Source organism: Bos indicus, chromosome 2 (assembly GCF_029378745.1).
Source record: "Bos indicus isolate NIAB-ARS_2022 breed Sahiwal x Tharparkar chromosome 2, NIAB-ARS_B.indTharparkar_mat_pri_1.0, whole genome shotgun sequence".
Classification (NCBI taxonomy): Eukaryota; Metazoa; Chordata; class Mammalia; order Artiodactyla; family Bovidae; genus Bos; species Bos indicus.
In genome coordinates, this window is record NC_091761.1 from 105865853 (window position 1) to 105885720 (window position 19868).

At 53.7% G+C, this 19868-nt stretch overlaps 1 protein-coding gene across 12 annotated transcripts in view; it reads right to left on the bottom strand.

Moving 5' to 3' along the window:
* Positions 1-587: 587 nt before the first annotated feature.
* TNS1 (tensin 1) overlaps positions 588-19868 on the bottom strand; it is a 216240-nt gene continuing 196959 nt past the window's right edge. For all 12 annotated transcript variants that reach the window (XM_070772002.1, XM_070772039.1, XM_070772026.1 and 9 more), the window contains 10 exons: positions 18130-19196; positions 15260-15346; positions 14064-14195; positions 13538-13630; positions 12526-12603; positions 10437-10508; positions 10015-10183; positions 9238-9306; positions 8705-8737; positions 588-5456 (listed from right to left, as the gene is read on the bottom strand). In XM_070772002.1, the coding sequence (XP_070628103.1) occupies positions 5312-5456; positions 8705-8737; positions 9238-9306; positions 10015-10183; positions 10437-10508; positions 12526-12603; positions 13538-13630; positions 14064-14195; positions 15260-15346; positions 18130-19196 (1945 nt within the window). In that variant the 3' untranslated portion in view covers positions 588-5311. The remainder of the gene's footprint in view (positions 5457-8704; positions 8738-9237; positions 9307-10014; positions 10184-10436; positions 10509-12525; positions 12604-13537; positions 13631-14063; positions 14196-15259; positions 15347-18129; positions 19197-19868) is intronic.

Here is a 19868-nt window from a genome sequence, read left to right on the forward strand (position 1 = left end):
GTTCAGAAGGCGCCACAGACAGTCACATGACCCAGACCCAGCGGAGAGGTTGGTTCAGAACCCAATGACCCAGAACTACGTGACCCAATCAGGGTCTATCAGAGCCAGTGAGCATTTGTCCCAAGTTGTCGTTGAAAACACCAGGAGAAAAGAGCTCTCTTTTCACTGGTAGGATGAAAGCCTGGGGCCTCGAGGGGCCATATTCTAGAGCATCTGATGGTACCACCCCTGAGATAGAGGTTGCCTGAGAATTAAGCCAAATTTGGAAACAAATTCCTGCTCCTACCATTTGAGCACCTGGATTCAGCTGTGCTTGGACTTCTTGGTCATGTGTGCCGGCTGACACCTTTTTTCCCTTAAATCAGTTTGAGTTGAGTTTCTCTTCTAGCTGAGAGTCTGAAAAACTCATTGTAATCAGACCCAAGACCTGGCTGGTGGGGAAGTTTTGGGAGAACTTGGGGTGAGTCGTCCCCCAGCAGCATCCCTGAAGCCCACCACAGGCCCGGAGCCTGAGTGGGACACTCTTTTGCCCACTGGAAGCGCAACAGAGCCCCTTTCCCAACAACAGAGCTAGTTAACAACACACAGATTTTTCTTTCACTTTATCATTTATAAAGCCATACAATGGATCGCAAAGAGAGCAGCTGTACAGGAGTGAAACAGCTTCAGTGTACAATACATTCATATCCAGGATAAGTAGCGTACATCAGGGTTTATACAAGGTGACAGAGGTTACAGGCACAAAGATACAAAATAGAAAGTATATTTCCATCTATATAAATACACAGCCAGGGGAATGGGAGGATGCTGGGTTTTTCCCGCAGAGGGTCTGGGAGGCAGGGGCAGGAGTGGGGGTAAGGAATTCCTTACATCTGTTTTGAATGGCATGTCAGAGAGGAGAGAGGTGGGGAACCAGCATGCCCGCACACACATGCTCTCTCTCACACAGACACGAACCACACGTGGGCACACAGGAGAGTCTCCGGCTGCTGAACACTGATTAGAAACAAAAGTGGGCTGTCCTTCTACAATCAACCTTGCCGCTGGGAAGCACCCAGGTGTGGGAAGTAGACAGAGGCCCTCCAACATTTCGGCCATCTGAGGACAGAGGAGCACCACTGTGTGGCTGATCCCCTTCGCCACTGACACTGAGATTCCCCCGGTCGGGGGACCCTGCAAGCCTCACCTCCGGATTCCTCTCGCCACTGGGTGGTAGTGAACTTGACATCCCATTGCCCACCACCTCCAACCCAACTCCTAAGTTCCCTAAAGAGACAAGCAAAATACGCGCACACACACACACCCACACTTGCACACGCGCGCACACACTTTCTGTGTTACCACTGGCCAGGGCACTCCAGTCTCAGGATGCCGGGGCCTGGACCCGGGTGAAGAGTGGCCCCAGGATGCTGCCCACCCCAGCCTCTCCCAGGACCCCAAGGGTGGGGAGATGTAGAGGCAGCAGGATGCCTTTAGAAAAGACATTGGCCCCCTTGATTCGCCCAGACTCTGAAGCCGGAAAAGACCAAAGCAGGGGGGAGTGCCCAGGAGGCAGAGCTGGTGGCACTGCAGGCAAGGGGAGCAGAGACAGCAGTCTAGGTACAGACTTGTCCACAGACCCCTGGGTGGTGTGGGGGGTCTGCCCAACCTCTGCTCAGCCCATCTGAGTGGGCAGAAGAATGCCCACCTCATCTCCCTCCTGGGACCCCCTTTCAGAGAATCACATCTGTTCCGCCAGCTCCCCCTTATAGTCACGCAACCACGGGGCCCCCACCCCTATCCTGTCCGTCTCCGACACACACAGGGATCCCTCTAAACCCTGCCAGGGGAGAAGGAATCCTGGCAGTCCACAAGCATCTGGAACTACTATGGGGTCAAAGGGCCTTTCCCAAATCTAGGACACAAAGTCTTTGTCCCTGGAACACCTGGCTGGAGGAGGGGCAGCCAGAACACCTCGATCGCAGGGCAGGGGCATCGCTCACCCCTGGGGCTCCATCCAGCAGCTTCCTTCCTCCCCACTTCCCCTCTGAGATCACCTCTCCCCTGTTCCCATGCCCAGTCCTCCCCTCAGGCTCCATCTGGGAAGAGCCGCCTGAACCTGGCTGGGCCTCTGTCCCTGCTGAATGGGAGGGCTGTCACTTCCCTGCCCCACCCCCTCCCCCACCAGATACCATACAGGGCAGCTACTGCGAGGCCCCAAATGCCTCAGAGGCCTGGCTGCACAGCAAGATGCAGGCTGGGCCTGGGGCTGCAGGCTGGGCCTGGGGCTGCAGCCCGAGCCTGCCTGGGGTCTCTGTCCCTGCCTCCCATGCTGACTAGGGCCTCCTGCCTACGCCTCCCAGCCCCTTTCCCATCCCCCGCTCCCCAGCCTACTTTCAAGACCAGAAGGGGCACTCTCCTGGCTGACAAACAGATTCAACAATAAACAACAGCAAGGAAGATTGAGGGGGAGGAGTGGGGAGAAAAAAGGATAAACATTTACACAATAATAACAATAATCATTAAAAGTGCTTTCTTTTAAAGGAAATCTTTGGCAAGAACATACTGCAATGCTATGGTGTGTGTGTGTGTGTGTGTGTGCGTGTGTGTGTGCGTGCGTGTTGTGTGCACGTGTGCAGGGTGCATGGGCCTAACCTGTGAGACACGGAGGGTTACGGTGTCTTCCCAAGCGCTGTCTGACCCACAGATGAGGCTGCAGTGGAGACTGGGGTAACCCTTCCCCATCGTTCTTCTGGACAGGCCACATGCTAGGAAACCGGCTCCTTCCAGAAGCCTGTGGGGCAGGGGGTGGATCGGCTTTCCAGCATCTCCTGGGGCCTTCCCAGAGTCGCACACGGTTCAGGCCTGAGTGGGGTGGGGTCTGGCTGGTCGTGCCTGGTGGTGGGCTGCTGGTGGGCGGTGGAAAAGCACGTGTGAGGGGTCTGACGCTCCGCCCGGCCATCCAGACCAGGAGGAAAGAGTCCCCGGGCAGTCCAGTGGGAGATTTACAAAGGAAGTAGGTGGGAATATCTTCTGTCTGGGAAGAGAGTTGGGGTTAGGTAGGGAATGAAAGGGGAAATCAGGGTGTCTGGCTTGAAGGCCTCAGGAGGAGGAGCCCCTGGGATGAAACTCGGTCACCAGGAACAAGGTTTCCATCTTTGGAAAGTGGGGGAGGGGGCTGCTCCCCACCATCTTCAGACACTCTCCTTTCCAACTCCCTGAAACAGAACGTCCACACAGATACAGCTTCTTGGAAAAGAAAAACTACAAGACGCACACGTCACCCACGCCCACCACGCACACCCGTGTCCCTGCAGGCTCACGCACCTGCCCTTGCAGGGCCCGCAAGGAGGCGGGCAGCGCCCCCGGCATCTCTGGGGTCTGACAGCCGGGCCTGGGCTTGCCAAAAATGAGAAGGGATGAAGGGGGTGAAACGCGTGCACCCCCTCTCCGCTGAGCCCCCATCAGAGTCTAGGGAAGGCCAAGGCCTGGTCAAGGAGATCCCCGATTGCTCCAAGGATGAAGGCCCTGACCTTTCAGGCTTTGCTTAGAGTACAGAGAGGGACGGGGATCAGATTATGCTGGGGAGGTAACAAAGCAGTATGGGAAAATAATAAATACTTCTTGTCAATTTGCCTATTCTTTTTTTTTTTAACCTTTTCTTATATTTTATTAGCTTACAGATTCTGTCAGTATGTCTCACATATATATTATATATATTTATATATCAGTACAGTGCCTCTCTCTAGGGAACCCAGAGGCTTAAGAAGCTACTCAAGGATGGAATCCTGGTGGATTTTTCCATCCGGCTTAGAGAGCTTGGGTGGTGGTCAGGGGGTCCCCAGTTGCCCAGCTGGACTCTCGGCCCTTTGACCTAAATGTGTGCCTTCTGCCCTCTGGTCCACGGCAGCTGGGCTTTGGGGGAGAAATAAGGGAGAAGGGTGGGGAGCAAGGCTTTGGTATCAGAGCAGGCCATGTGGTATGCAGCGAGCAGCCCCCAGAGCTCTGGCCAGCTCCCCTGGACAGCCCAGCAAAATCAGACCCCTAAACCCTTACAGAGGGGGCACAGGAACTACAGGGGTCTTCCCCGGGTCTCGCCAAGCAGGGCTTCTAGAAGCAGGTCCCGGGATGAGCCCCAACATGGGGACCCCACAGGACAGGGCAGGGCAGGGCAGGGCAGGAAGGCTCGCTCTTCCAGCATCCTAATGGCATCCTGAACACGGGGCACATCTGAGAATGGCTGATCTGGGGCACGAAAGAGAAGAAGGCGCTGAGGACTGGGAGCGATGGGAGCCCCCTGCCTGCCCCGAGGCTGGGCCATACGCCTCGGGAAAGGCTCCCCGAGCTGGGCAGCCATCCTTCCTGAGGGGTCTTTTCTCCAAAGCCCTGGACACATCTGTCCTCATCTTCTCAAACCAACGCCCCAGCCTCCAGGTGCCGGCAGGTCAGGAGGAATGCTGCAGCGTGGCCAGCCCCACTCCGTGGGGGTCTCTGCTGAGGAGAAGGGGCTGGCGGCCCCGAAGGCTGTTAGAGCAGGTCCAGGGACCAGGAAAGTCCATGATCTACAATGCTGGGTGCCCCTGGGGAAGGGGACTTATGCCCCCTCCTTGCTGCCCTGTCACCCCATCCCCAGCTCTTTCTTTCTTTGGACGGTGTGCACATGTGTGTGCAAACACAGGGGAAAAGTATACCTTTTATAATTCTAGCTGAGAGGCAAAGAAACCAGTGAGTGAGGATGTGGGTGTGGCCATATATACACCCCATAAACACACCCACAAACTGTACATCGGAGGCAGAGCAAAGAGACCTTAGGTGCCTGGGGTCTGAGATACTTTCAGAAGCAACAGTTCGGCCGCTGGATGTCCCATGCGGGCTCTTTTTGGTTTGGTGATCTACCCCAGAGGTGGCCAGAGAAAGATTCTCCACGGGATTTCTCCTTGTAAAGCAGTTGGGTTAGGGAGGAAGAGCTTTTCCATTTTCATTCAAAATGTGGGTCTCCAAGGAGATCAGTCCTGTCTCCCCCAAGGAGCTCCATCAGAGGGTGGAGGGGGACTCTGGTGGACCTGGTGAGTTTTGGAGGCTCTGGGGGTTTCGCAGTATCCATCTCCCCAGGGGAATCTGAGTTATTCTCCTCCATCTCTTTCTTTCTTCCTCTCTCTCTCCCCCTCCCCACTCAATTCACTTCCCTCTCCCCACATGACACTTTCTTCTCTCCTTCTCCAAAATGGCCCAAAGTCCTCCTTCTAGATTCAAGGATGGTCAGGATTTATGGGTCCCCTCCCCACATGCCCCATCCCCACTGCCCTGGCCCTGGGCAAGGGGTGGCGGGGGCTCATCTCTTCTGGCCGGCACTCAGCATGACCTTGGAGACAAAGCTGACGATGGCGGAGGCCGGCTGGTTGGGGTCAAGCTCAGCAAAGAGGTGGCAGGCGTTGTCCGTGGCGCTGCCCTGTTTCCGGGCCACAAAACCGAAGAGCCTGCAGGGGCAGGAGACAGGTAACAGGTGTGAGTGGGGAGCGGGAGGAGCCCCAGGCCTTGGAGAGGCACCCCGGGGAGCAGGCTCCTCCCTGCTCCCTTCCCCGTCTTTCCCCACCTCCCCAAGCCCTGGGCACTGAGGGTGATGCACACAAGAAACCCTCTCTTCCCTTCACCAGCAAGGGAACCAGCACTGGAGATGGCATGTCACTTGTTCAGGGTCAGCAGAAATTCCCTGGCGGGGGGTAGGCGAGGAGAAGGAGGAGGCGCTGGAGGCAAACGAGCAACAAGACCAGACAGCAAGAGGTGGGGATGACGCCAAAAATAAAACGGAACATTCCTAAACCGGCTTCTCCTCGCCCGTCCCTGCCACACCCCTGGCCGACTGTTCTTACACACAACACATAAACAAAACACCATCTGCCTGTCAGAGGGCTCGTCCTCAGACACCACAGAGGGTCAGGGAGACCTAAGGACGAGAGGCCACTGTCCCCCACCACATACACACACACGTACACACACACACACATTTCTCCTGTGCTCTGGAGAATGGGAAGGAGGCGGGACCCCACACCTGTTCCCCAACCCCGATTCCCCACACTAGGACTGGAGTGACCGAGCATTCTCTCTTTGCAAAACAGAGTTAAAAATACGAGCGCAGAGAACAGAATGTGAGCTCAAGTCCCCTCCCAGTAGGCACGTTGCTAATTAGAGCTGGATGGGGAAATCAGGACAGCTGGGGATTCCAATGGAAACCCCTCGCCCAGGACTGGACACAGCAGCTAAAATTAGCCAGGCTGGGTCTGGTTTGCCATCCCGTGCACACATGCGTGTGTACACACACACACACATACACACACAGGGGGCTTCCCACAGCTTTGCTCTTCCCAAATGTGTTTCAGGGGATGAATCAACCCAATCAGCTCAGAGGCCTGGGGTGATCATCTGCACAGGAGGCGGGGAAGGTTAGGCCTGTGGACCACACCCAGAGTCCCTTCCCAGCCTTGCAGGGGTGAGGGGGTGGGGGCGCTCCTCGGCGCAGTAGAGGGAGACGAGGGCAGAGGGCTCCGAGCTGCCCGCGTGACAGCGAGCCAACCCCAGCTCGCTTCTGCCAAGATGAGAGCCCGTCAACCTCTTTGGCCTGAACACTGCCCACCTGCCCTCCCTGGTGTTTATTTCAGCTCCATAGGTCCCTGGGCCAACTCAACTGTAGCCCAAGCTCTTTCTCTGCTTGGAGGAGTGGATGCAGGCAAGAAACCTCAGCCCCAAAGGCAGAGAGGGGCATGACAAGCACCCAAGAGGAAGCACCTCCTTAAATTCGGGGCCCGAGGCATCTCTCTGGCCTCACCCTGGTCCAGCCCTGAGCTCTCCTGGGCCTCAGCAAGGGTGAGTCATAAGGAAGCTCCACACAAAACCTGCTTTTAAATAAAGAATTTCCAGACCTGGGACCAACCTGCTTCAGCCCCTGACCCATCTCCCACTCGCAGGGCCCAGCGGTGAGTAAGGATAAGACCCTTCAAACAGAGAGCTCTGGCCTCCTTACTGGCAGAAGGGACTCAGAGACCCTAATAACTCTGTGAGTCTCAGAGGCAGCTGAGACAGAAGGGAGGCAAGCTTCGAGAGGAACTGGACACCGGGGCCTCCTGCAGCTGTATGCGACCGTGGGCCAGGAGAGGTCTCCTCCATCCCTCACGGCCCCTCTGGACACCCCCAGAGGGAGATTCATCGTGCCAATGCTGGTCAGTTCTACTCAGTTGGACCATGGCGGCCTCACTGGGCCTCCTCCTCACTCTCCATCTCTCTGCCTCCATCTTTTCATTTCTTTCTTTATGCAGTAGACACAGTCCTGCCCTCAGGAGCTTGCAGTCTGGTGGCTTCCCTTTCCCATCCCCATGAAAGCAGCTCTCTCCTACCCACTGCACCCATTTCTACCCGTCTTATAAGACCTGTTTTTAAATACAGGTTCTTTCCCCAGGTGGCGCTGGTGGTAAAATAACCCATCTGCCAATACAGGAGGCAGGAGATGTAAGAGACATGAGTTCAGTCCCTGGGTTGGGAAGATCCCCTGGAGGCAGGCATGGCCACCCACTCCAGTATTCTTGCTGGAGAATCCCATGGACAGAGGAAGCTGGCAGGGTACACTCCATAGGGTCTCACAGAGTCGGACACAATCAAGCTACTAACACTTTTCCCCAAGTCTCTCCCTGCCTGGAAGCACTCCGCCTCATGATACCACAGATGTGAGCCGTCCCCTCCTGACATGCCTCATTCAGCAGTGGTTGTAGTTTTGTTTTTTTTTTAACAGTGAAAGTTTCCTTTCTCCAAAGCCAATCTTATATGAAGTCTGGATATGTAAAGGTGACAACAGTATTTATGGCTATAAATGTAACAATTCAATAGCATAACATGGACCGATGATAAAATCGATCAGAAAAAACGGGGCTGTCTGGATATGCCTGACAAAGCGCAAGGTGGAACTACAGACCTCAGTGAGCCTTACGTCAGCTTTAGTAGCCAGCTTATTCCCATGCTTTGTTTTGTTTTACTGAGAAAAACTGATTCATGCTGATAAATAACCGTAAATCACAGCAGGGTTTTTCCTCCCTTCAAGCAGCCCAGTTACACCCAAGGAACCTAGAGCTCCTTGGAACACAGTTTGAAAATTGCCGCAGCACCTCAGCCCGTTTATACACTTCTCTCATCTACCGTGCCAACGTCAGGCACCCAAGGGCAGAGCCAGCCTCCTGGTTGGTCTGAATTTTCCAAGAGCTGAGTTCCCTGGAAACACTTACAAATGCTGAAATGGATGGGAAATTAACCAAAGGGCCACAAGGCCATCCCTGGAATTCTGGAAGGAATTCAGACCTCCCGGACTTGTGTGGTCCCATGAGGAGGCCTAGTCCACCAGGAAAGCAGGAATGGGAGTTAAGGAAGCCAGGATTGTGGAAGAAAAGATTGTTTAAACAACCCCTGCCCCACTGCCATCACCTCCCAATAAAACTCTGGGTTTTCGATTCCCTTCCTCAGCCCCTGCTGGTCTGGTTCTGGGAGCAGGATGGGGACAAGGCGGGACGCTGGGCCTTCAGTCCCAGGCAGGAGGTCACAGACTTGGCTGCCTGGGCCAACTTTTCTCCAGAGCCACCTTTTGCTTGCCCCCTGGTCCTGGAGTTTAACCTGCTCCCACACCCACCTCCCCCTGAGCCAGGGAGCATAACAACCTGCCAGCCGGGTGGGGGAGAAGGACACTTACTTAGCAGGGGCACCTCCCTCCGTCTTTGTCCACCTAGGGAGAGAATGAGGACACAGCGTAAACCACCACTTCCCCCTCAGAGCCCAGCCCCAGCGCCCAGACCCCTGGGGAAGACAGAGCCAAGGTGCCTGGGACCAGGGTCCCTAAAGACAACACAGAGGGAGGGTGTTCACAGTGGAGGGATGGAGCGAGCACTGTGGCTGCTTCCCAGGGAGCTGTCCCCAGCATGCAGAGGGAAGCAGCTTCAAGTCAGAGGGGTGGAAGCAGGCATTTGAGTCCCCAGGAGGGGCTTCAAATTTGTGGGGGAAAATGCTAAAAGATGCCAACACAGCCACGCCACTCACGGTCCCACAGACATGGGCAGATCTCCAAATTGAGCCAAGAATGCACACCCTTACACTTGCAGCACACACATGAGTGCATACACACACATGTGCACACACTCACACATGCACACACACACATGGATGCACACACACAGACTTCCAGGGTTGGAGAGATGTCTGGGAGGGCAGGTGTCCACAGAGACTTACTTCCTCTCCTGTGGATCCAGGTCACAGAAGGTCACAGTGTTGAGGGGGTAGTGCCGCCTGAAGAAAAGCCTGTGGCACACACATCAGATAAACAGTAAGCACTGAAGTGACTGCTCTTCCCCGCCCCCCACTGCAGGCCAGGCCACCACCTGTGGCTGTCACAGGTCAACACAACCTCTCCCTGATGAGCACGATGGCCTGGGCTACTCCCCTTGGGGACATAAAGCAATGCACAGGGACAGAGAGATGTGTCATAGAAACGTGTCTCAAATGCTAGAGACTAGGAAAAGAAGGAAAAAACTGGCCTTGAGGAATGAGAAATGGGGAGACCCTAGAGGAGGAAGAAAAGGACCTGGGGAAAAAACATGAGAGAAAGGGTCTCTGCTCCAGAAAGCAGAGACTTTTACCAGTTGTATTTATAGCTATATGGCCAATGCAGGCAGGTTTATAGAAGGAAGGAAGAATGGATGAATGAATGGATGAACAGATGGATAGATAGATGGGGGAGACGAATGAAGGGAAAAAATGGGTGGGGAAGATGGATGGAGGATGAATGGATGCAGGAATGGATAGATCAATTAGTGAGTGGGTGAGCAAGCGGATGGATGGGTGGGCAGGTAGATGGATGGGTGAATGAGTGGATGGATAAGTGGATGGATGGGTGGTTAGATGGGCAGAAGGGATGAATCAGCTGGTGAGCAGGTTGATACATGTATGGATAGATGGGTCACAAGGCGGTGGGGTTGCCCAACATAGAAGCAAGTAGAAGAGTCTTACTTTCTCTGGTTGTCAGTCAGTGTAATTCCCTGGGCAGAAACTTTGAAGTGAACGATGGTGGCAGCTGGTGTGGGGTCAGCAGCCAGGGTCTCAGAAATGGCTTTGGAGATGGCCTGTGGCCCAGTGAGTGACTCCATGTCCACAGAGTTGACGAAGAGCACGTTGCAGGCTGGGGAAAAAACCCACCCAAGGAGGAGTCACAGGGGCCAAAGTGGGTGGGGGCCATCCCCAGGTCCTCTTTTCAGGGAGAAGGCAGCAGATGAATTTCAGGCCAGCCTTGGACCAAGGCATCACATACAGAAATGTGGACTGCCTGGTGACCTCTGGGTCTAGGAGAGACATCCAGCCTGCACGTGCAGGAGGGTCCAGGGCCAGGGGGAGCAAAGGTCTGGGCAGGGATTCCATTTGGGGTGCCCACTCACCTGCCCCTTGCTTCAGCAGGTCACTGGTTGAGTTGGCAGGGCCCGAGCTATCTTTCGATTCATCTGTGGGGTCTGAGACAAAAATTTAATTCAGCTGGTAATTAAAACCCCAGAGCTGGAAAGAAGCACAGGGTTGGCCAGGCCTCAGGCTAGCTCTGCAAATACTTCCGCAACAGATACTGCTTCTCAAAACCAGCCCTGCCAGTCGGCACGTGTGTCCAGTGTGAACGTGCAGCAATTGCTCTAAGAATTCAGTACCCTGGTTGGGAGCTCTGGGGTCCCACAGAACCAGGGTCAGGCAATTATCAGCTATCTACAAAACAGAGGTGAAGATGAGAATACCCACTCACTGGGTTTTTCAGATGCTCCATCAACGGTGTTAGTCCCTAATTAACAAAAAGCAAGCCTTCAAGTGGCCATTAATATGGTTGCTTTGCATCAACATGTCTCTGTGTATACTAGTAAACACTCTAATTCATTAAACCATAAGGCAGCACAACTATAATTTCAACAGTAATAAGAACTGAATACGGTGGTGCTAGTGGTAAAGAACCTGCCTGCCAATGCAGGAGGCATAAGAGATGGGAGTTCAATCCCTGGGTTGGGAAGATCCCCTGGAGGAGGGCATGACAACCCACTCCAGTATTCTTGCCTGGAGAATCCCATGCACAGAGGAGCCTGGTGGGCTACAGTCCATAGGGCTGCAAAGAGTCCAAGACAACTGAAGCAACTTAGCAAGCAATTTATGCCGGCATTTCCTAGACTTTGGTATACAGGTTTGTTAAAACATGCATTTCTGGGCCCCACTCCAGAGTTTCTAATTAGCTGGGGCTCGAGAATATCTACATTTTTAACAATCTCCCAGGGGTGCTGATGCTGCTTCTCTGTGGACCATATTATGAGAACCACTGGTTTATATGATGTAAATAAATAGCAGTTATATAATTGTTAAGTTACTTTGGTAAATTCCTTAGAAATACAATTTAATTAGTGTCTAAATCATGTGTTTAATAGGGCTATTTAAATAATATTTGAACTTTTAAGTTAATAACAGTAGTCAATTATCATTAATAATTCAATGAATTTGGATTCAATACACAGAAATTGCCAAATAATATTGGAGATTTTAAGTGTGGACATAAGCCCAGGAGCTCCAAGAGAGACTGAAAGCAAATCCCAGGCACAATTCTGAATATTCCATTACTGGACAGAGAGCATGGGGAGAAGACACCCCAGTTACTGGTTCCTGGAGCTCAAGTTCATGACCAGGCATACTCCTTTCCCCTCGTGGGAGCCCCACATACCTGGGGCTGCATGAAGGAAGCCTGTGTCGTTGAAGAGTTTGGGGTGTCCATCGGCCCTCCTCCGAGGATGAGGCACCTCTCTGAGAGAAACTAAAAATCTCCTCGGCGGCCCCAGTGTCACTCAAATTCTCGCCCTGTATGTCTGGAGGCTCTTGGGTTCCATGTTTACTTCCCACAGTCAAGAGAGCTGGCTCCTCCCATCAGCCCCACGTCCCTCCTGGCCATGCAAACCAGAAACTTCAGGGACATCTTGGGCTTCCTGTTTCCTTCCCAAGCCACACACAGTGCAGCCACCTCTTCCTCTAAGTGATCCCTCGAGTGTACGTTTCCGTCTCCACTCAGACACCTGGACGCCCCATGTTCTACCTCTGCCCTCCCCTCCCCCTTCCTCGGCCCTGCCCACTGATGCCCATCTCCTCTGCCCATCTCCTCCGCCGAACACGGTCCTCCCCCGACGGCTGTTTCCTGCTTCTAGCACCTCCCCTGGGATGAGGCTTACTTCTGAGGACACAGGGATGAATTCTTAAAACCTCCAGAGAAGTTTCCAGAACAATCTGGCAAGTCAATTATGTATGTTTCTGGAATTAAGCTTTTAAGTGAACTTTCTCTTCTTTTTTTTATTAGAAAAAATAAAGCAGAGAGTGGTTTCGAGTTTCCCCAGATTGGCAGCATGACCCGTTTCCTCCAAGCCTGGCCCACGTTCTGGAGCAGCTGGCTGGGGGCTGAGACGCAGAGGAGGCCAGCGCAAGGGTGCGCTTGGAGGGCGAGGAGTCTCAGGTTCCTACCTCGGTTTGGAATGACCAGCTTGCAGGGCAGGGCCAGCGGGATGATGGAGTGCTGGTAGACCAGGGCAGACAGAGATCCTGCAGAGAGAGACAGCCCCGCAGCGGCAGTGTTATTGGGAGCAGGTCGCAGGCACTGCGGATCAGCCCACCCACCCCACCCCACCATCCATAATCCTCTACTTCTTTACTACCTCTCCCTCATCCCACCCACAAAGCTGAAACTTCACTCTCTCTTGGTTAGCAAGATCCAAGGGGGAAGATTCTAAAGGCTCACTCTGGGCATCAGAAGGGTCAGCTTTCCTTTATTGACAGCTACACCCAGCATCCCTCCTACGTCCCTCCCGCTGCCAGGGCCCCTCTCAGGAGAGTGTAGCAGAAGTGTCAGAGGATGGTGGGATCAAATCCACACTCAGGAACTTACAAGAGGTGTGTCCCTGGTAAGTCTAACTCCGACGAACCTCAGTTTCCTCGTGTGTGAAATGGGACCATGACACCTACCACACAGGATGGTCAGGAGACCAGAAGTGGTATAAAGTACCTAAGGTGGCTTTCAGCTTCCAAGGTGGCACTAGTGGTAAAGAACCCGCCTGCCAGTGCAGGAGACATAAGTGATGCAGGTTCAATCCCTGGGTCGGGAAGATCCCCTGGAGGAGGGCGTGGCAGCCCACTCCAGTATTCTTGCCTGGAGAATCCCATAGAGAGAAGAGCCTGACAGGCTACAGTCCATGGGGTCGCAAAGAGTTGGACACAACTGAAGCGACTTAGCAAGCATCGTGGCTTTCACATGGCAGCCTTTGTTATAGTTGTTATTCCACTGATCACAGTAACAGGTCCCCGTGGGGCAGGACAAAAACAGAAAGGAATTTGGCAGAGTGAAGGTACCACGGTAGAGAGGAAGGGAGTCACAGTGCATTTCCCTGCTGCGTCTATGACAAGGGTGACAAGACAGAAGCTGCAGCAGGGAAGCCGGGACAGGCCTGAGACAGTGGGGACAGAGGCAAGGATGGCTCACCGAAGTTTGGCTCATTGGGGCAGCCCTTGAGCTTGACTCCTCTGGGGCCGGTCTCTATCAGGAAATGCCTCACGAGCTCGTGGGTCATGTCCCCTGGGACAAAGAGAAAGAAATGCAGATAGGTCACTGCTCATGGCATCCCCCCTACCACCTGCCAGCACCACTTCCCAACTTCTCCAGTGAGTGAGGCTGTGATGGAGAAAGGTTCACAGCGATAATATGGCCAGAGCCCTGGGATGGAGAGATCACCACTGCCAGCCCGCCTCTCAAGGAAACTCAGTCACAGGGTTCCAGTCATCTTGCTCCCCTGTTCTCTGACCCCGGTCATCACCAAGCTCAAGACCCATCTTTCTGAAGAGTCCGACTAGCAGGGACCAGCTCCCATGAGAACTAGAAGACCTGCACACCCCATCCTACCAGCGCCCCTGCCCACATCCCTACCCCCAACCCTGGTCCTTCTAACCGATCAGGATCTAAAGAGACTGCAGGGACCCCCTGGTCCTGAGCCCCGCTGGATAAGCTTTACCTTTTTTATTCTGCTGCGTGATGGTCGGAGGGGGCGAAGACACCTTCATGGCCAGCCCATAGGCTCCTCGGAAGGAGTGGCTGTCACGGATGATGAAAGCCCCTGGCTCCTGGTCCTTAAGGAGGGCGATGGCTAAATCAGGAGAGAAAAGGAAATGAGAAACTGATGCACTGGTCTCACCAATTCAGTGGACATGAACTTGGGCAAACTCTGGGAGATGGTAAGGGACAGGGAGGCTAGTGTGCTGCAGTCCATGGGTTGCAAAGTGACTGAACAACAACAACTTCACTTAAGTCTTATCAGGCCTCAAATCTCATTCTTTCTCAGATGAGAGGAGAGTCCCTAAAGTTAAAATGTAAACACTCCTAAGGGTCCTCCTACACTAGAGTCAGCAAAATTTTTCTGTAAAGAGCCAGACAGTCAATATTTCAGGCTTTGCAGGCCATGCAGTGTTGGCTGCAACTATTCATGGCTGCCATCATAGCACAAAAGCAGCCCAGACAGTGAGTAATCAGATAGATGGGGCTTCCCTAATGACTCAGCAGGTAACGAATCCGCTTGCAACACAGGAGATGCTGGTTCGATCCCTGGGTCGGGAAGATCCCATGGAGGAGGAAATGGCAACCCATTCCAGGATTCTGGCCTGGAAAATCCCATGGACAAAGGAGCCTAGCAGGCTACAGTCCATAGGGTTGCAAAGAGTCTGACATGACTGAGTGACTGAGCATACAACGTTGCAAGAAAACTGTTTATGGAAACAAGCAGCAGCCCGGATCTGACCCATGGCTAGAAGTCACCCTGCCCTACATCTGCACAGACTTTTCACTGGAGCTGATGCCTCTCATCTCCATCTCCACAGCCCCAACTATGTTTTTCTATAAAATGTGCAGAAATCTCCCACAGCATGCAGATGGAGGTTCCATATGATCTCAGCCAGACTTTTCATTTTGCCCTGGAAAATCAAGACTTTGCGGCTTTTAAGGAACTAGCTACAACCACAACTCCTGCTCCCTGCCCTTGGCCTTGGGAAGGTGCCTCCTACTGTCTAACCTTGGGGCCAGTTCCTCTCTGTGACCAACACCTACTGCAGAGAGGAGTGAGTCTGCTTATATCCCTTGCCCAGGGAAGACAAGATGGGCAGCAGCCAGTGTGACCTCGGATGGATCCCAGGACCTTCAGTATCGCCCAACACTCACCCTGTTCTCTGGAGATCTCAGGCTTGTACCAATACTTGGAAGTGTCTTGGACAAACTTCACTTTAGCCCGCGTCTCAGGACTGTTGTCTAAAGAAAAAGAGGACTGGAGGTGTTATGAGTCTCCATCTCTGTCCCCCCAAAAAGATATGTTAGAATCCTAACCCCCAGGACCTGTGAAGGGAACTTTATTTGGAAATAGTCTTTGCAGATGTAACCAAGTTAAGACGCAGTCATGCCAGATTAGAGTGGACCCCAATCCAATATGACTTATGTCCTAATAAAAAAAGAGGAAGGGAGACAAAGGGGAGAGCATCATGGGAAGATGGAGGAAGAGACTGGGGAGACGTGTCTACAAGCCAACGGACCCCAAGACTGCCACCCACCATGAGGAGCAAAGAGAAAAAGCCTGGAACAGAGTCTCCATCAGGGTCTCCAGATGGAGCCAGTCCTGCCAACACCTTGACTTTAGACTTCCCAGCTCAGCTACACTGACAGCATCAACTTGTGCTGTCTTAAGTCACCAAGTTTGTGGTCCTCTGTCATGGCTGACCTAGGAAACTAACACAGGAAGATGATCTGCTCAGACTTCGTCAGAGCATTGCTGGAAGGGGCCTCGAGCTGCTTTCTTATCCTCCCCCATCTCCCAACAACCACTGTGGGTCACACAGCTGTCCTCCTGCTGAAAAGCCTGAACAGCATCTTCCCCCAGCCAGTGACAGTCCTACTCCAGCCCACCTTGCCCTTTCTCTAGAACAGTCAGACTAAATCCTTCCTGAAGCTTCTCTCCCACCTTTTAATCCCTTTCTCCATGGGCTCAATTTCTCCACTTCATCATAAAAACCTTGAGGATGAGAGTAAAAAAACACATTTCTGTCCACTTTCCCCAAGCCCCTCCTCACTCCCCATATGGAAAATCTCATTTAGAACAAAATTATCACTCCTGTCCTGCCTGGGATAAACAGAGGAAGGGTTGGCCTGGAACTAAGAAGCTGTCTACCGAGTGTCACGCACCCCACTTCTCTGGTAGACATTTCCCACACCAGACCCTTTGCAGACTACAGATGCTTTCGTAGGATGTTCTGGAAAGAGAGCATCATATCCAACTGCTTAACTTTACAAGTGAGGAATGTGAGGTTCCTGGAAGGGAAGCGACTTGCCCAAGTCACACAGATGGTCCTTAAAAGGCTTTTGTTAGATGTTTCCAGGTAAGAAGACACAATAGCCAGTTCAGGTCAGCTACATCGTATCTTCCTGGCTGGGAATAAGGACATGTGGGACTCTCACCAACCTCTTCCTTCATTTTCTGACAGCAAAGAAAACAAAACGGAGGACGGGGGGAAGAGGGAAAAAAGGAATATTCCAGATCTGTAGGTCTCCTCTCCTTTCTCTAGGGAGGGGCTGAAGCAGAGGACCCTGTGCTCACAGTGCTATAAAAAGTTCAGGGCACAGACCAGAGATGAGAGCTGGGCTGTGTGTCCCGTCAATTTACCTTGTTATTTACATTCTGTTAGGCTTCTGGGATCTGTCTCTGGAGGACAGCAGGGGGAAGGTCAGCTCCTTTTCCTGGCAGCTGTGCACAGAGCAGGGCCTCTGGGCTAGGCAGCTGGGCCCCACAGCTCTGCAAGCTGCATCTCTCTGCTCCAGAGTCCCAGGCCCCAGGGCTGCTGCTGCCTGTCTAATGAGCTGTCAGAGGCGGCTGCAGCCCCATGTGCCTTCCTGTGTTGACTCCCATGGCTATTTTAAGCAAGGAAGATGGTGGGAAACAGGAAATGTCCCAACTACTAGAAGTTTTGCATCCTCCAAGAACTGGGGCTGGGAACCAGATGTCTCTGGTGGGCAGCAGGAAGCGAGGTCGTGCAGTGTCACTTGGCAGGCTCAGGGCAGGACCTGGGAGTGACACGGAGACTCTGGGCAGCTGGGCCCATCCCAGGCTGCCTGCTGCATTCTACATCTTCCTCGAATGCCCCAGGACTCTGGGGTCACTCTGGACAAAGTCAGATTGGAGATCTGGCTGAAAAGATGCAGATCAGCTGAAGCCTTGACCTTTTCATTTAGATAACAGGCCCTCTAAGTGGCGGCTAAAGATGCCCAGTTCTGGTGATAAGTGAAGAATTCAGTGTGTAAACCTGCGCGGGCTTCTGTTAAGCCGAGCTGGTAGAAATGAGACTCCAGTAAAAATGCTTAACCCTTGGCCTTTTCCCATATCTCATCTGGCTGCCAGATCTATTATTAGTGATGTGTGCAAAGTGGGGATCAAACGGCGGGAACAGTGCTATGGGCTGGCAAAAAGTGGGGTGGGGGGCAGGTGGTCCAGGCTTGGAAGCCATATTTTCAAGGATACACTAAATTACAGAAACTATCAAGACAAGGCAGTAAGACAGCTCCAATCAGGTTTTAAGAGCACATGTTTTAGGGTCATAAGGGTCTGGATGCTAAACCATTTATTAACTGTGGGACCCTGGACAAATGATTGAACCTCTCCAAGCCTCACTTTGCTCATGTGTAAAATGGAGGGACTGACACCCACTTTGCTAGGGGGCCATGAAAACTGACAAGATAGACCATGGCTCAGAGCCTGGCACAGAGTGTGTGTTCAGCAAGGGGTGGTGGCTGTGAAGATGCTGATGATAATGGGAACAGCAGGGCCATCACAGGCATCGTCACATCCACATCCCTGCCCCCACAGCTGCCAGACTACAGCACATCTGCTCTGAGCACAGCTCCAACTCCACTAACACACCTGAGGACCCGAAGTCAGTGACCCACCCAAGGCTATCTGCCAAGGAGATGTCAGAACAGAGATGGGGACAGAGCGCCTGACTGGCGGGTGTCATCTGCCAGCAAGAGAGGTGGAGGGGAAGGAGGCGCACCTGGCATGGAGTACTTGGAGAAGTCGGGCAGAGTGTGGGAGAAGGAGACGGTGCTGCCCCCGCTGGGACTGGACATGCCACTGGCGACCGGCGAGGAGGACACCTTCCCGTTGACGGTGGCGTAGTTGGGGAGGCTGCCCGCTCGGTCGCCCATGGACATCCTCCGCTTCTCCGGCAAGGCCGGGGTGGGGCTCCCTTGTCGGAAAGCTGCCGAATCAGGCGACGGGGAGGTGGCGGGGCTGCTCAGGCCAGGGTAGTAGGCGGGGGACACAGGGAAGGAGGGCGTGGAAGGAGCCTGGTAGCCTGAGGCGCTGCTCTGCCGGGACAGCGTGGGTCTCCGGTCCTCAGGGGTGGAGTAGCCACCATAGGGCACGTGCCGGTCCAAGCTGGGGCTGCCAGGAACCACAGATCCAGACCCTCCCAAGTGACGGCCCAGGCTGGGGCTTCCGGGGCTGGCTACTGCATTGCTATGGAGATTGGAGGCCAGGGTGCCTTGGTGGGCCCCGGGGTGCCGGCCCAGGCTGGGGCTCCCAGGAGCGGTGACCACATTGCCATGGAGGTTGGAAACCTGGTGGGCCCCAGGGTGGCGACCCAGACTGGGGCTTCCCGGAGTGGTTGCTGCACTGCTCTGGGGGCTGGAGCCCGTGTTACCATGGAAACCGGTTCCCAGTGGACCCATCACCTGGCGGTGGCTCAAACTGGGGCTGCTGGGGGCAGCCAGGCTGGGGTTCACAGCCCGACGGCCAAAGCCAGGGCTCGGGGGTGTATTGGTGCCCACTGTCCTGTGCCGTGCCTGGGGGCTCCCAGGCACTGTGTGGACACCGGCCACACTGAACTGAGACCGGGCCTGGCCTTCTGGGGAGCTGAACTGCTGCAGTGAGTAGTCGGGGCTGCTGTAGCTGCTGCCTGCAGTTGGGAGAGGAGAAGAGCTCTGGTAGTTTCTCTGAGCCAAAGGACTTGGCTGGCCCAGGCTGCCGGAGCGGAAGCCAGAATCCAGCAGAGGCTGGGTAGGTGTTCGCGCGCCCTGGTCGCTGCTCTCCCCGGATGGGAAACTCCCCACTGAAGTGCTAGAGAGAGAGAGAGAGACATGGGCAGGTCGGATGTCAGCAGGCGGCATTTAATGAAGGACAGGCTTTCAGTGAAGCTTCAGCCCTCCCTTCAACCACTTTGTTGTCCAGTCATTCAGTCATATCTGACTGTTTGTGACCGCATGGACTGCAGCATGCCAGGCTTCCCTGTCCTTAGCTCCTCTCACATGAACAGAAAAGTCAAGGCTTTTGAACGTCACCCTACATTCAAGATGTCAGAAGATGAAACTCAGACTCAGAGAGGTTAAGCAATAGGCTCACAGCCACACAGCTCACAAAAGACCAGGATCTCAACTCAGCAGTGCCGGATTCCAAAGCCCTCGTACCCTCAAGCATCACACTGACTGCTCAACCACAAGTCAGAGCAAGATCTCTGCTATCAAAACTGAAGGAGGCTGTCCTGTTGCCCCTTCCGGCACCATAGAAACTGAACACTGGAGAGGGAGTTAAACCACTTGGGCCCTGGTCCTCCTGGAAGCATCTTCCCCTGACTCACTTTCCCCAGGTGAGTTGACATTTACACGCTGAGAGTGTAACTGAGCATCCATTCCTGGGTAGCTCAAAAAAAAAAAAAAACAAAGATGAAGAAGTCTCATAGCAGGAGATTTCAGCTCATTATAGGATCTGCTTTCTAGTCATTGGATCTGGCCA